Raw genomic sequence first — 15,582 nt, forward strand, 5'->3', positions numbered from 1 at the left:
TTTAGTGAGGTTTCGTGAGGGCTCACATACATATCCACATTTATTTGGTGTGTTCATGTTTACACTGAGCACTCGCCGATCCATCTCCCTCTGAGGCAGCTCAAAGTGAAGGCGCCTCCCTGTACTCACGTGTCCTCCCTCTCCTCTAGTCATCTACCTGTCTCCATCGCCTTCTCCTTCCTCTTCATCTCTGTCCCGTCATTGGCTCGCTGCCTCTCCTCCTCTCTTTGACAGGTGAAGAGCAGAGCTCCCACGCTCCCATCCTGGATAAATAAGAATTAATTGCGGCTCAGCTATCAGCATATGCCAGCTTCTCCACCCCATCCTCCACCTCACTGTCATCATCTATTTCTCATTTCTGTCTCTCTCCTTGTATCTGTGCGATCTGTAACCTTTACTCTAAATCTTCTTTCCCTCATAAGGGTGCTCCACCCTTCAATGTGTTCGGTTCTGTGCGGTGGATTGATGGGCGAGAGAAGCAGCAAAAGGGATTGTTGGAGCAAGATGCTCCTGCTGTGATGAGAAGAGAGGAGTGGAGGGAGGGCGGTTAAACCAGAGGAAAGACCTCCATGTGTCTCTGTCTGACAGCATACAGTAGCCTGAGTCACACCCAAAGTGTGTGCATGATATTCTGCACTCTTTACACCTGAATTAATGATTAATAACAGTGACTGAACCAGACTCTGTCTATATCACTTTACATATAATATTCTATAAAGGGCCTTATACAACACTTGGTGTTGTGTTGGAAGGAATGAGAACCTTTTATTCAAATATCTACTGCCCCAAACAAACTAATTTGTACAGAATGAACATAAACACATCAGCGTTCACAGCTGCTTCATAACAGCAAATTGAAGTATCAGAGGTGAAAATGATCTTGCCAGCAGTCAGTATGTGAAAAGTTAATTTGGCAAACCTTTGAGTAATGATTTGGACTTGACAGGAACTAATCAGGGAGTGTTTCTAATACTAGCGTTGGGTCCTCTGGCACACAGGATGTGTCACACCTGTCAGTAGTCGCAGAATCATCAAAAGACTCTGGCAGTTTCTCCTCTTGTTTGCGTGTGTGCTATGTGGCACAGAGCAGTCATGCATTCAGTGAATACATGAAGTGTTGGTGACTTGCAGTGACTGTCGTGTGACAGAGTGGTGGAGTTTGCAGAGAGATATAAAGTCAAGCTGCAACAATCCAAACCCTTTCAGTCATTTTTCAAGCAAAAATGTTAAACATTTGCTGTTTCCAGCATCTTAAACGTAAGAATGTGTCTGGCCACCAGAAAGAATGGCATGAGTTGACCGAGGGGGGGAAATGGCGAGGATATTGAAATATGGATGTTTCTGCAAACGACCAGAAATCAGCCTTTTGTCCAGGGAGAAGTCTGGTAAGCTTACACTAGCTTAATGCGTAGGCTGGAAAATAAGAAACACTGGCTATGGCAGCATTATTTTTCCCTCAAGCCAGCACTTTTCTCCCCCTCCCCTCGCTCTCTTTTTCTTTCCATCAATGAAGAAAGTATGTGTATGTGTATGTGTATGCACACATGTGTGTGTTTGTTTGTGTGTGTGTGTGCGTGCAGAGATAAGCTGGGTAACTGGGTCCAGCCATGCCCTCCAATCCTGTTAGCATTAGCGATTAGCACTGGCTAACAGGCCCCTATTATGAGCGGAGGCTGATTCCACGCCGCCTGACCCCCCACATACAGTGTGTGTACATACACATACACACACACTAAGCTATAGGAAGGATTACCACTTGATCCTTGATTAGGAAGCCATATCTGCCTGGAAGTTGTGCGTGTATGTGTGTGTTTAAAACGGTATGTTGTTGTGTATACTTCTATACGTTGACTTTCGCCTTATCTAGACTGGTAAACCATATTTCCTATGGACCAGCATTCAGTGTGTGTCCTCTGCTTTTCTTTAGCACTGTCCCAATGTGACTTCTATTGACAGTGCATCATATTTTTTCAATCTAGATTGAAAGATGTGTCAGGTCATACTTTTTGATAACTGTCGTCGTCACCTTGAGAAAGCAATGGCGAGAGGAGGAGGGTAAACTGCTCTATCCCAGGTACGGGCCTGCCCTAGGCTAGTTTGATATTTTTAGGCGTCCAGCTTGTGCACACCTTCAAAATGACTAATTATCAGGCTGTGACCCTCACAGAAGGGACCCGTTGTTACTTCATAGCTGCCTTCCTTCACCCCTCCTTCTCCATCAATCTATCTTTGCCTCTCCTCGTTCAGTGTTCAGTGACAGAGGTCTGGCTGGTGATGCTGGAGTGTTTGCATCAGCACTTTTCTGCTCAGAGAGTCTTGGGGGGCAAAGTCTCTGCAGTTTTTTTTTGTTCATTGTTTCTATTCGTCAGATTTTTAACCTGTTTCTCACTTTTTTCATGGTTTATTTGCTATCAATCAATTTCTCTAAGTCTCATCCTATAGAGTGCTGCAAGAATGAGTAATAAAACCTGAAAATGAGTTTGCTTTTTTGCACGACCTGTATCCTTGTCTCAAAGTCAATGGTTTTTTTTAGAAAAACAATACCTGAATTAAGGTCTGTGGTTAACACAAGCTTAAGAGACTTTCCTGTTTTGTTTTGTTTTACAACATAAAATATAATAAAACACTTGTGAATTTTGAAGCTTGTGTGTGTCTTAAAAAGGCAGTTGCTAAGAAGTAGCTTAATGGGACACCACTGTAGTCGAATCCATTTGGCTTGTTGTCAAGGGAACCGGGACGATGGTAACTTCCGGGTCTGTTTATGAAAATTCGTCATCCCTGCAGCAATCTATTGAATCCTAATATTAGTTAACTTAGTATGGTGTCAAACCTAGTTTTGCCTTTCAACTTGCCCTTCACACCTTCTCATGTCAAAGGATGTAGACGAAAGTATTTTCCCATCACTCTCTCATTCTAAACTATATCAGGTTATGGGACTAAATCTCAGAATACACAACGCAGTGATTTTGTTCCTCTATTTACATTTCTCTCTCTCCTTCACACATGCAAATCCTGACCTTTTGAGAGTATCCCGCATCATGTTTGCATTTTCATATTGGAATCTGCTGTGCAGTGAATAAACCATGTGCAAGGTGCATGTGTGTATTCCCTGAACTGTGTATGGTGCAACAATGCTGGTTCGGTATGAAAATTTAATAAGCTCTTGGTGCAATGAGAGGAGATGAGCTTTGGATCATAACCTAACCTTTTCCTATGCCTCCCTCCACCCTCTGCTGCCCATTAAACACACATACACGCACATACACACTTCTCCCTGACTAAATATTCATGTTTGTTGTTGAGTGAAGGTACATGCACGAGCAGATCCCAGCATTCCCTCCCTGAACATACACCCTCCCTTTGCGGATGGATGTGCAAACACAGACACTTGTAACATGGATGAGAAAAGGAGGGAAGAGGGCAGGCGGTGTTATTGTTTTAGCTGTCAGCACCTCCACTGTGTGTATGTGGTTTTCAGGCAGAAGACTTGTCAGCGTGTAAAGCAGGGTTAAGAGGTCCACACACATCTATCATCTGTTTCTCTATCAGCGGAATTGGCCCCTCTCAGGTGATCCAGAGGGGGATCAGGCCACGCTCTGATTGGCCGGTCAGCAAAGAAGCGGGGATGGAAGTAGAAGGCTTGACCCCCATGTCCTTTACTGTAGTCTGGAGGGGTATATAACAGAGCAGCCACAAAAGACATAGTTAATGACACTGATATAGAAAAATGGATACAATATACACTTTACAGCTTATTTGGCAGTGAATTACATGAAGAAAATTGTCCTTAAGATCCTGTTGTTGGAAGTTACATGTCTCTGAAATGATGGTTAAACTGTGTTGACTTCCATCCAATACTGTAAGCTGAAAAATAGGAGGCTGGAGACAGAATTGTGGGTTGTAGTGAAACATCCATCCTGTTCAATACTGTTTATACCTCATATGAAGAAAGGTAAGCTCAAGAAAGGCCTCCCTTTTGTCCAAATAGTCGAAAATCCTTGAATAATATTTCGGTATGCTGTCTGGTGAGATGCCACCTGAGGAATGTGAGTCCTGTACTCACCAGCTTCTAGGCAAGGCAGGGCAAGTTTATTTATATTGCACCACTGAGACAAGGCAATTCAAAGTGCTTTACAGAAAGACAGAAGTGCATTACAGCTAAGACATTAAGGAAAAATTTAAAATTGCCTTTACAAGACAATAACAAAAGCAAAATAAATTGTAACAGATAAAAAAAAAAACATGAAAAGACAATAAAAACAAAACCAAGAAAATAAAAAGATTCAAATTAACAGAAGTTATGTATGTAAGCTGACTGAATATCTGGGTCTCGGTTAGGTTGTGTGGCTTATATTTGTGCTGCAATGAAATTATAGGTAAATATGCAGATTTTCACTATTAATTGAACAGTTTAGTTTATAAAATGTCACAAAATTGTGAAAGGGTTTGGATTGTTGCAGTTCAACTTTATATGAGCTTGCGTAGGTTTACATTTGTCATTTTGGCCAAACAAAATAACAAGCAGCCTTCCCTCTTAATAAGCACTTGTCACTTGTTTATATAAAATATCGCTTAAATGAGCTTTATTTCTGCTGCTGCTGTTGCTGAAAAGCATATGGAAATGTGATACCTGTTTTCTAGTCTTCCAGTGACAAAGCAGAATTATTGTGTCTTTATGGGCAAGAACAGTTGCTAAGTATAAAGCTGCCCTTAGTTGGATAACACCCCTCTTTCTCTTCCTCTCTCCTCCTCACCATCTTCATCCCACTTGCTTCTCTGGCCTCTCAGTCTCTGTTTCATCTCATCTGTTTCCTCTCCCCTCACTGTCTCTCTTGCTCTTTCTACATCCACATGTTCTCAGTGCAGTGTCCCCGAGCATCTCCTTTCCTTCTTCTATTGCTTTCTTCTCTCTCTTTGTCTCGCATCCACACACGCACTCAAGCACACTCGTATGTTCTCTCCATTTCTACCCAGCGGAGAGGTGCTCTTGTTCCCAGGCAGACTGGGTGGTCTCTGGGGGGGAGGAAGGAGGAAGGGAAAGATGGAAGGAGTTCATACGGTCGGACCTCAGTGCAGAGAAATAATAGCTGACATCCAAGCCATGTGTTGTCGCATGGAGCGTCTTATCTTCCTGTGTTTTCACGTGTTTGTATTTATCATTTTTTATTTCCCGTATAGACTATGCAATCAGTCTTTGATGCGTTCGCTGGCATCTATCTCTTGGAAACTGTCCTGTGTGCAGAATGCATATTTATAGTGCAGTGCGCACATGTGTGTCTCTGGACATGTTTGGTATATGCGATAAAGGGATCTGCTCCATATTTCCTTGTTTGACTGTGGGTGTTCCGGGGGATGGAGGCAGGGGAGAGAAAGTCGGACTGAGATTGATGGGGGAGGAGGTTTGTAAAGAGGTAGAGGGAAGGAATAATGAGAAGGAGAGAGAGAGAGAGAGGGAGAGAGAGGAAAAGGAGGGGGTGGAAAGGAGGATTGTGAGAGTGGGTGAGGCAAGGGAATGTGTGAAAAGACCAAGGCAGACATGTCAGGGAACAAATTGAAAATGCCAATTTCACTTTAGCCCCCACCAGCTCAGGCGCTTACAGGCCAACCCCGGCCTCTTATTCCATGTGTAAATGAATGGTGTCCACAGAATAACACACAATCACCTCTCTCTATCCATCTCTCCCCTCGCTTTTTCTCCTTCGCCCTCGCTGCCGTATCATCCTCTCTCTCCACCTCTTCTCCCTGCCCACTTTCTCATCCTTCTTTTCCCCATCTTTTCATCGGTTTACTCTCTGCCCTCAACACGCTGCACCTCTGTGTTTCTGACCCCATCAGCCGTTACAAATATTTCCAGCCTTTTGACCATCACTTGTCACTTTTTCTTGTCTGCACTTTCTTTGCACTCTGTCCCGTATTATTGCCACTTTTAAGATTTTTCTCACCACCCCCGACCTTACCTTCCTTTTTCTGTATGAGCCCACTGCAGCAACTTTAATATAGTATGTACATTTTTTTGTCATACCACCTCTTCCTCACCTACTATTCAACTCACCTATGGTCTAAATAGTAATGAAGATCTAGGGCTGCAGCTAATGATAACTTTTATCATCAGTTGATTTTGCTGGGGGATTTTTTTGTTGTTTTTGTTATGTGTAGAGTAATTTTATCTGTTTTTGATCATTATGCTTTTTTTTTGTCTTATTTATACTTTTTGGGTGGTTGTTATGTTAATAAGGACCCCAGGAAGACTAGCGACCACTCTATGGAAGCCCATGGTGATCCATTAAAGATTGAAGGATTAAGTACAAACAATAATATGCCAATTGCAACTTAGCAGAGCCCACCCTGGCATCTTCAAATGACTCATTTTGTCCAACCAAAAAAACAAAACCTGACGGTATTTCCCTTTACTACCATACAGTCTATGTCAAAGAGAAGCAGCAAATCCTGACAACTGTTCACTATTTTTCAAATGCTAAATCCAGAGGGGTTTATGTAGTAACTAGTGTAAAAGTTTCTTGTTGAGTGCTCTGCAGACCAGCTCCCAGGTGGAGTTACTCAGGGGTAAAAGTTTCCTCTTATATAATACTGCATGGCTACTAAATAAATCAGAGCTCCAAAATTTGCCTGAAAATACTTTTTTTTTTTTTCTTTTTTCTTTTTTTATAATTTCCCCTTAAAATAAACTCCAAGAGCAAAGTAATAGTTCCTCTGGGCTACACTGAGACATCTTCCTTTATTTGGATATCAGCATCTCAGCCTTCAGGGCCCGCTGAATATAAATCATCCAATCACAAAAAGTGAAGAATGAATTAATCAGCCATTCACACATCGTGACATTGCTGTGTCCTCTCATTTTCTTATCTCTTCCATGCACATTTCTTGCCTCTCAAATACGTTCAAATTCACTATTATTACAGATGTCAAGATAAATCTCACAGTATCACACTGGAGTGGCTGATATCACATAGTGGTGAAGTTGTAGCTAGATTCAATCTGTGAGGGCCCCATCGCCTCGGGCTTGGGGCTTTCACATTGGATTTTATCACCACTCCACGATAGGAGAATAGTCCTGCAATCTCTCCCCCCGAGGCCATTGAAGATACTGACCATACCAGTGGTAGTGAGAGTGACTGGGCGCCCTTTGACTGACGGAGGCATTAGGTTAACACGGTCTGTCTCCAGTCGTACCAGCCATCCGACTCATATTACTGCAGCAGCCGCCTCAAAGCGCAGAACAGGCAATCTTGCTATCTGGCATCTGTTTTATGTTGTATCAAAGACAGTTAATGAATGGAGTAGTTAATAATACACAATGTGTCTCAGATTGGGGAGTCGGGGGGGTTCTTGATGAATGAGTATTTTCAGATGATTGTGTGTTTACCTCAGTGTTTGGCTGCTTTGTGAATGTGAAGGGGGGGAAGTGAGGAGGCGGTGTAACTTCTAAAGCTGCATTTTATTTGCCGGTGATAATCGTCGTTGATAATTTATTCGTTGGGAGGTTGGGAGGGGTCTCACAGGAGCTCTTTCTCTGTTATTTCCTTCAGTTAACACACCGCCATCACACCACCACTTTTGAAGCTTGTTGTCTCATTTAAATCGTTTCCATAAAACTGATTATGCCGACGACGAGTCAATTACATTTCAACTCTTATTAGTTCAGGATGCAAAAATGAAATTAGATGAGAATATTATTGTTGGAGATGCATTACACTTTTCATTCATCACTGGAATGGAATGAGTCATGCAGTGATGGGGTTTCCAATCTCTTAATCAACTCCGTGCTCTGCCAGGCAGCAGCGGATGTGCCGCGTGTTAAAATCACAATATAGCCCGTCTTTCATCATTCATTTTTATGGCCCTTCAACTGGGTGAGCACCGCAGGGTATGACATTACTACCAGCCACGAAACTGAACTCCTTGTGCTCTTGGTTTTAACATTTTTTTTCCCCCCCGCTTTTGCTAATTTGACATTTTGTTAAAAGGCTTTATAATGTTGCTTCTGATGTAAAACACTATTGGGTTAGTTAGCGACACGTGACTATGAATGCTTATCCTGATATTGTTTGTTTTATATTACAGTATACCTATGAAGGCAATGACATCAGCGATCTGCCTGTGGATTTGTCAGTGGTTTGGAACGGGCTCTTTGTCATCGACAACCCCTACAACATCAAAGGTGAGTTAACGTGGTGTTCATCATTGACCCTTACTGGTTCCAGGTATTATCTGCATGGGCAAATTCTAAGACCCACAAAAGACTGAGAAGGATTATATGGCATCAGATTAGAGAACATCACTTCCTTCTTTTTCTCATCAACGTCATCTGTGTTCACTTTTAACACGACAGGTTATAGACTCCAATAAATGCCAATTCCACATTTAGGTTGATGTGTCAGTTTTTTGAATCCTTCTATCTGAGTCATGGCTGATACAATGGCTCCTTGAATCCATATTATGACCAGAATCCCTTGGCCAGCCCACCTATTGCACTTGATATTCTTGGTCTGTAAGGGGCTCAAACACTGTCTTACTGATTGTATAGGTCTGTGTGAGTTCAAGACACTGTATAGTGCACTATTGAATGTGTACTGCATGTGTCGGCATTAAACACCGCAACTTTAGAAATATTATACACCAATTCTGGCCTTTCATAGATATATTGGTATCTGCCTATACAGTGTTCAACATGTGCCAGTATGAAAACTTTTTTTACATAACAAAATGCAGAAAAAGACCCTTCTGTTTCAGTGCACTGGTGTCATTTGGGACAATAAAGTTTATTTTTAGACAGGAAAATATCCCGCCTCCGTTAGGCATCCTTCTTACAAGTGTTTGATAACCATATTTGAGGGATCATATATTAATCTCTAATATAAGTGTCAGCATCGGCCCCAGAAATTGAGTATCGGTCAGGCTGTAACTCACACCCGACTGAGCATTAGATCACTTGTATTCCCTAATACATATATTGACAAATGATTATGTCATGGCTCAGGTTTTCTCCCATGAGACTTTTTTTATCATTTCTAATAGGTAACAAATAAGTAGCTGGTCACAGTAGCAACAGAAGCTCAAAGTGAGCAGGAAAATGACTGATACACCGGTGTTAAGCAATGGAGCTTCTAATGGGAATCTGTCTAAAAAAATCCAGGGATCTTCAGTGTGTGCATTACACAAAAGAGATTTGACCAATTGCATCAGTGTTAACATGGCAAAACCAGAGCTTTTCTGCACATTTCAAGATCAGATGTTACACTGATGGTAAGAAGGCAAGATTCATCCATCACATAAAGGGGCTACAGTTGTAAATTAGCTTAGAGCTAAGTTTGGTGAAACACAGAAGCTGTGTTGTGTCCCTGTTCAATAAATAAATAAATGTTGGTTCAAAAGGCAGCTGGAGGTATTGTTACTTCCCCCACATTAAAACATCAATTAATAATTGATTTTCTGTTACTGAGAATCACCGACTGTGACACTGGAAAGGGTCATTACTGAGCTCGAAGGCTCATTCTTGACCTTGGAAATAGAAGTTTGACAAAACAAACTGTTCTGTTACACTATTGACATGGGTTGATAGTGTCAAGTGTTATTGTTCAAGTTATATTTAACGACAGTGGTTCAAATTTAACATGAACACTTTTAACACGTTTGGTGAATAATGCCATAGTTAGGTATTAAATGATAAAATTAAGACTATTGATGAAATGTATTTTATATCACAACTCAGTTTTCAGCTACACAATGCGTCACACTGTTGTATCATAAAATACCTCGTCTGAAGGATCTAATGTATTATTACCCAGCTTTTGTTCAAGGTTACAGATGTTCATGCTTAGGTTGACAGATATTGTTATTAAGAATGTATGTACCATGTATATCCTCTTTTTAAACAGTCTTACAGTATAGACACTAATGTATAACCACGCCTCGCCCTCCGAACAAAGAACCATGTGAGTAATGATTAAACACATACACGTACTCAGTGCAGCACTGTGAGAGAAGACAATGAGATCATGTCTGTTGGCTATAATTACTGGTAGGACAGTCTTTACAGTGCTGTCGCCATAATTATTGTGGCCGTACAGTACTGCAGGGGTCTGTAACATTATTCCCCTGCTGTGAGGTAAAGCAACATCATCGCCAGCTCGCAGTGCGTTCGATGCGGCCTGTTGATGACAGGCACAGGGAGCTTTGTACAACAGAAGGAGCTGCGTTGTCTCGTCCCATTTGTTACTCTTTGATGGTTAAAGAAACAGCGAGGTGCCGTGATCGTCGTGTAGTATTTCAGATTAGAGGTTTTTACATCTCTAAAGTCTGTGAAGCTGCGATCGTTGCCATTTTGTCAGTATTGTAAGGTAACACCACAGAGTCACTTTGTTCCATTTATTGATGCCACTCCCTGTTGTCTAATCGTACCGGGCAAGCTGTTGAAGTCTCAAATTTCACAAATACTGATGTATGGATGCATTTGTAAGACACACCAGACATATGTGTCTGAACATAGGGGCCCCGCTGTAATCCACAATAAGTGGGTGTTGATATTCATCAAGGCAAAATAAAATGCTCTGACAGTCAATGGTTCTCCCAAGGACAAAGTGCTTCTAAATGGCATCTGTGACATGTAGCAGCATTGACAGCGTACAATATCAGCGGCATGCATCAGTGTCTATGCATTGTGCATTATCTTAAGTCTAAATCTCCCAAAGTGCAACCCGAGGCGACCCACACCCCCTCTCCTGTATCTCTCTTCACTGGCAGCCCCCTCCCTATTTCTCAATCATGATAATCATCTGGTGGAGTGTGAGCGATGCTCACTTGTCTTAAATACTGATATGTTAATGTAATTAGAGAGAAGTCGTTTAGCAGCCAGTAATTGGTACAGGGTTGCTTTAAAGCTGCTCCATGACCAATGGGATTTGGGGATAGAAAAGAAGAGAGAGAGGAAAAAAAAAAGATTTAACTGTACAATTCTTTAGGCCTTTGGGAAATAGTGCCTTAACTCAACTTTGTCTCAGTGACATTGAACAAGTTTTGGAATTTTTGTGTGGAAGTTGAAAAACTTAAAAGGAAGTATTTGGTTAATTTTTAAACTATTCCACCCTTCAGGTTGTTTGTCTGTTCGAGGGCTACAAATAACAAATATTTTCATTTAATCTGTTGATTATTTTCACGATTATTTAAAATAAATGCCTATCATAATTTCCCAGAATGACGTCTTTAAATAGCTCAATTTGTCCAACCAACAGTTCAAAACCCAAAGACTCTTCATCTACTATCATTAATGACAAAGAAAAACAACAAATCCTCAAATTTTAAAAGCTGGAACCAGCAAGTGTTTGACATTTTTGCTTAAAAAGTGACTGAAACGATTAATTGATTATCAAACTAGCGGGTGATTAATTTTTTTCGATTGACTAATTGATTAATCAACTAATTTTGTCAGCATTAGTCTACTTAGTTAGCTTGTAATTTAATAACCCCACACAAACTGTAGCGATAACGATTCTCCCAAGCCTCACTCCCTCCAGTAATCTTTTCTTGTCATATAATGTTTTGTCTCTTTCTCCTTCTTCCTTCCTCACCAGCCCACCTGTATAAGTGCTACGCGCTGAGAGACAGCTGTGGGATGTGTCTGAAGGCGAACCCCAGGTTCGAGTGCGGCTGGTGCGTACAGGAGAAGAAGTGCTCCCTGAGGCAGGAGTGCACCCCTCCGGAGAGCACTTGGATGCACGCCACCACAGGAAACAGCCGCTGTGCGCACCCCAAGATCACCAAGGTAAGCCGTGACAGTAACAACACATGCTCAGACATAACATATAGCAGCCCAGTGTGCTCCTGAAGCTCAGACAGGAAACACATAACTGCACACGTGCACCTGCGAGTACACACAGCAGCCTCTTTGAGGAGGATTGAAAGTGTTAAGTGCTCGACATGCAACAACATACAATCTACTGTATGTATAATAAACACGTGGGACTTTCCATTTTTTGTATGCAACAAAACCTTTTTTAGAATGATCCAACAAAAATAAATAATCAGAAATAGTTTTTAAGTGAAAAGTAAAGTAAAAGTAAAACCTCATGAAATTCTTTGCCAAAACTGACGCCGTCACCACACACATGAACACCCCGAGGTCTGAGGCCAGGCAACAGCCCACTCTAAAATCAACATTGCATGGAGCTGCTACATCCAAAGTTAAAGAAAAACTTTCCTCTTACCACTGCTAAAGTTAAAACGGACAACTCAGCTGCCGTGTGGTGGGTGTTGCCCAGCAACTCAACCTCCTGCCCAATAAACGAGTCAGGGTTTTGTCAGGTTAGAGGTCAGAAGGGATGGGGTTCAAATGACAATAAAGCGTTTGTAATAGGGTTGTATTTATTCTTGTTCTGCAAACTTTGAAACAGAACACTCGCCTTTTGACAGAAGTCAGAGGATTTGCCAAAGTCAGCTCATTAGTAAAAGTAAGTTTTCCAAAAAAGGAGAAATGTGTACCTGTTTGGCCTCAGCGAGCGAAGGGGGACATCATAGGAGGGGAGGCAGCAGGGAGGAGAGACAACTTAGAAGCCATCACCATGACTGCAGCCACAACACAGATGGGCCGGCCAGGAGGAGGCAGTTCACACACACCAAGACTGAACACACTGACGTGATTAGAGATGATGGCTGCACACACACGAATACACACACACACACATACCTGAGGAGGCGGAGAGGGTGGTTGTCTGGAGTGTGTGTGTGTCTGTGCAGGCGGGAGACAAAGACACAGAGAGTGTTGTAGTGTGCTAATTGTGTCCCACCATGGGCACAGTGTGTGTGTCTGTGTATTGGTGTGTTGGTGTGTGCATGCGTGCGTCTATACGTGCGTCTGTGCGTGAGTGTATCTGTGTGTGCATCTGACAGGCTGGGTGAGCGAAGGCGTCTAAACACCATGGCGTACCCATCTGTTGCCACCGATAACCGTGGCGGTGGTCCTCGTCTGACTGTGACCTGGGTCATCGTCTCTACAGCTCACCACTGGGAGTGACGCACACACACGCACTTTCGTAAACACACACATGGAGCTCACACTTTGAAAGCCACGCGTGTCTTGACGTTTGACCCTTTCACTCATTTGTCCTTCCTTCTTTTCCATCCCTCCATCATTCCTTCTCAAGCTTTTTCTTCAAATTAAATTGTATCTCAAATAAGACGAAGCGTCGTTTCAGTCAAAACGGGGGCCATTCCTCTCTATTAAATGAGTGTGAAATATATGTATGGTTTATAATGCATGCCCGTCTCACTGATGCAGACTTCTATGGCTGGAGCCCTCAGTGCATTTCCTGTGCGACACGGGTTCGTCTCTCTGAATGCGTAATGGAGATATTGGATAATTGGGGCACTGGCACATAGATAAATCCTCTCTCTCTTCTTGCTCGCTTCAGTTATCTCTTTGAAACAAGCGTACAGAGGCAATTGGGCTGTGTGTATGAAGGGGTGGGGTGAGGATGTGCGTGCGTGTGTGTGTGTGTGTGTGTGTGTGTGTGTGTGTGTGCGCAAGCATGTGCTCTTGCATGCATATTGAGAGGTAAATCCTGGCCTCGGGGCAAGATGTTGGTGGCAGTCAAAAAGCAGGCGTAGAGGAGCTTCAAAAACAGCAGGAGGAGAAAACCTACTGCAGGTTTGAGAACGCGGAAGAGACAAAGAAGATGAGAGGAAGACAGAGAGGAAACTGGAGGAAGCGTTATCACTGAGCCGCGCTGCCAGTCTCAACTCTCCTCTCCACCTTTGACATTTACAGTGTGACATTTAACGCAAAAAGAACATCCCCGGGCGACAAAGAAAATCTCTGCCTTTTCCTCTGCCATTTCATCCTTCAGTTCTCCCAAAGAGCATCACACAAATTGAATATTACTCCACTTTTTACCATCTGTTTGTTCTAAACCCTGTTTTTTTCCCATCTTTTTTTCTTCATTGAGGCTGCTTTGTGCATTTTTTGCAGCGTGCTAGCTGCTGCTTGGCCATTTGCTCGGGGATTAGCCCTTAATTTCACTTAGACCGGAGAATGTGTGTTCAACCGGGGAAGGAAACTGAAAGAGTGTGACCACACACGCACAACATACAGGCACATATTATTCACATATACACAGCTATTCAGAGCTTTCAGAGCAGCAAGCGTCTAACCCATTTGGTGTCATTTCCGAGTGTGCTATTGCCCATTTGACGTTGTTCAATAGTGTGCAGTGGGGGACTGTTCCACTGATGGCTCTAGCACCAAAGTACTGTTCTCCAAACACAGCGATGGATGTTTTAGGCTCTATATGATCGGTTTTAGACGTTGTAAGAATTTGGCTGTCAGACTGTTAAAGTGCTGTTGTTAGTGTGCTGCATTTTCTCTCTGGGCTAACGCTGTGCACTAAGATTAATTAGCTCTCCTTTCACAACAAGCAAACGCACATTTTGCTTGTGTGCGTGCGAAAGCTATGCACAAGCAAGTGGCTCTTAAATGCAAATTCACACTCTGTCTGAGAAATGTACAGTCAGATGTGAAATGTTTAAATTAGAGATAAAATAAGCTACAACTTCCAGTGAGCAGCTTGTATGGTATCCTCAAAATCGCTTTCACAGCCACACATACAGTGACACACACACACACACACACTCTCACACACAGTCTGGTGCTGTCTCCCAGTGTAGTGCAGCAGTGTCCTAGTACTGGCCTTGGATACTGCCTGGCCCTCCATCATCCATCATCTCCTGCCTGCCTTCTCCTAGGGGACAGGAAGAGCATTACAGCTAGCCCTTAGAAACCAATTAAAACAACACAGGCCATGCCAGTGTGTGTGTGTGTGTGTGTGTTTGTGTGTGTTAGTGTTTTGGCATGTGGCACACTTTTGTGTTCTGTGTTTGTCCTTCCTTCTTTGTGATCTTTTTTGTATATGAGAAAGTGTTTTTGTGTTTGGTCTTCTGAAGAGTATCTGATTCTACGTGTAGTGTCAGCGTGCTCGTCTTTGTTCAGTTTCGCAGCTTGTGTACTTGCGAAAGGCCAATCATTTCCCCCTCATGTATTGTTAAGCTGCAATATTGGCCTTTGTCAGTCTTCTTTATCTCTCTCTACGTCTCTATTTTCTTGTCACTTTCTTTTCTTCTCTTCCCTCATGTATGCTCCTGTCACTCTCTCCGTATCTCGTTCCCCCATTTCCTTTCCTTTATCAACCCTTCGGATTCTTCTCACTCTCCTCCCTTTCCCTTTACATCGTCCTTCATCTATCCTGTCCGTGTATCATCCTCCTCTCTTGCTTGCTACGCCTTTCGACCAACACCGGGAGAGATGTCTTTCTCTTTAGAGGCCAGTATCGACCTGGCCTCTGGGTTTTCCCATTGTGTTTTAGAGCTGAGCAATAAGTCTCACTGTTACCGCACTGAGAGAGACAATAAAACAAGCAAGTGCCGGCTAAATCTCATTAATAATGGTGATATTATATCTGGATGTCCACTAATATGATTCACATCTTTAAACACATTATTTTCTGCTTAGTCACATGTAAACATTTAACCCACTCATCACTTACTGTATTTCATTGCTTTCATTAGTTTGTTTGT

The 15,582-nt window shown here is 42.5% G+C and overlaps 1 protein-coding gene across 4 annotated transcripts in view; it reads left to right on the top strand.

Moving 5' to 3' along the window:
- The window catches only part of plxna1b (plexin A1b), a 188,399-nt gene that overhangs the window by 132,684 nt on the left and 40,133 nt on the right, over positions 1 to 15,582 (top strand). For all 4 annotated transcript variants that reach the window (XM_084348545.1, XM_084348547.1, XM_084348546.1 and 1 more), the window contains exons 11-12: positions 8,083 to 8,179; positions 11,589 to 11,779. In XM_084348545.1, coding sequence (XP_084204671.1) covers positions 8,083 to 8,179; positions 11,589 to 11,779 — 288 coding nt within the window. The remainder of the gene's footprint in view (positions 1 to 8,082; positions 8,180 to 11,588; positions 11,780 to 15,582) is intronic.

Source organism: Pagrus pagrus (assembly GCF_965226575.1).
Source record: "Pagrus pagrus genome assembly, chromosome: 3".
Taxonomy (NCBI): Eukaryota; Metazoa; Chordata; class Actinopteri; order Spariformes; family Sparidae; genus Pagrus; species Pagrus pagrus.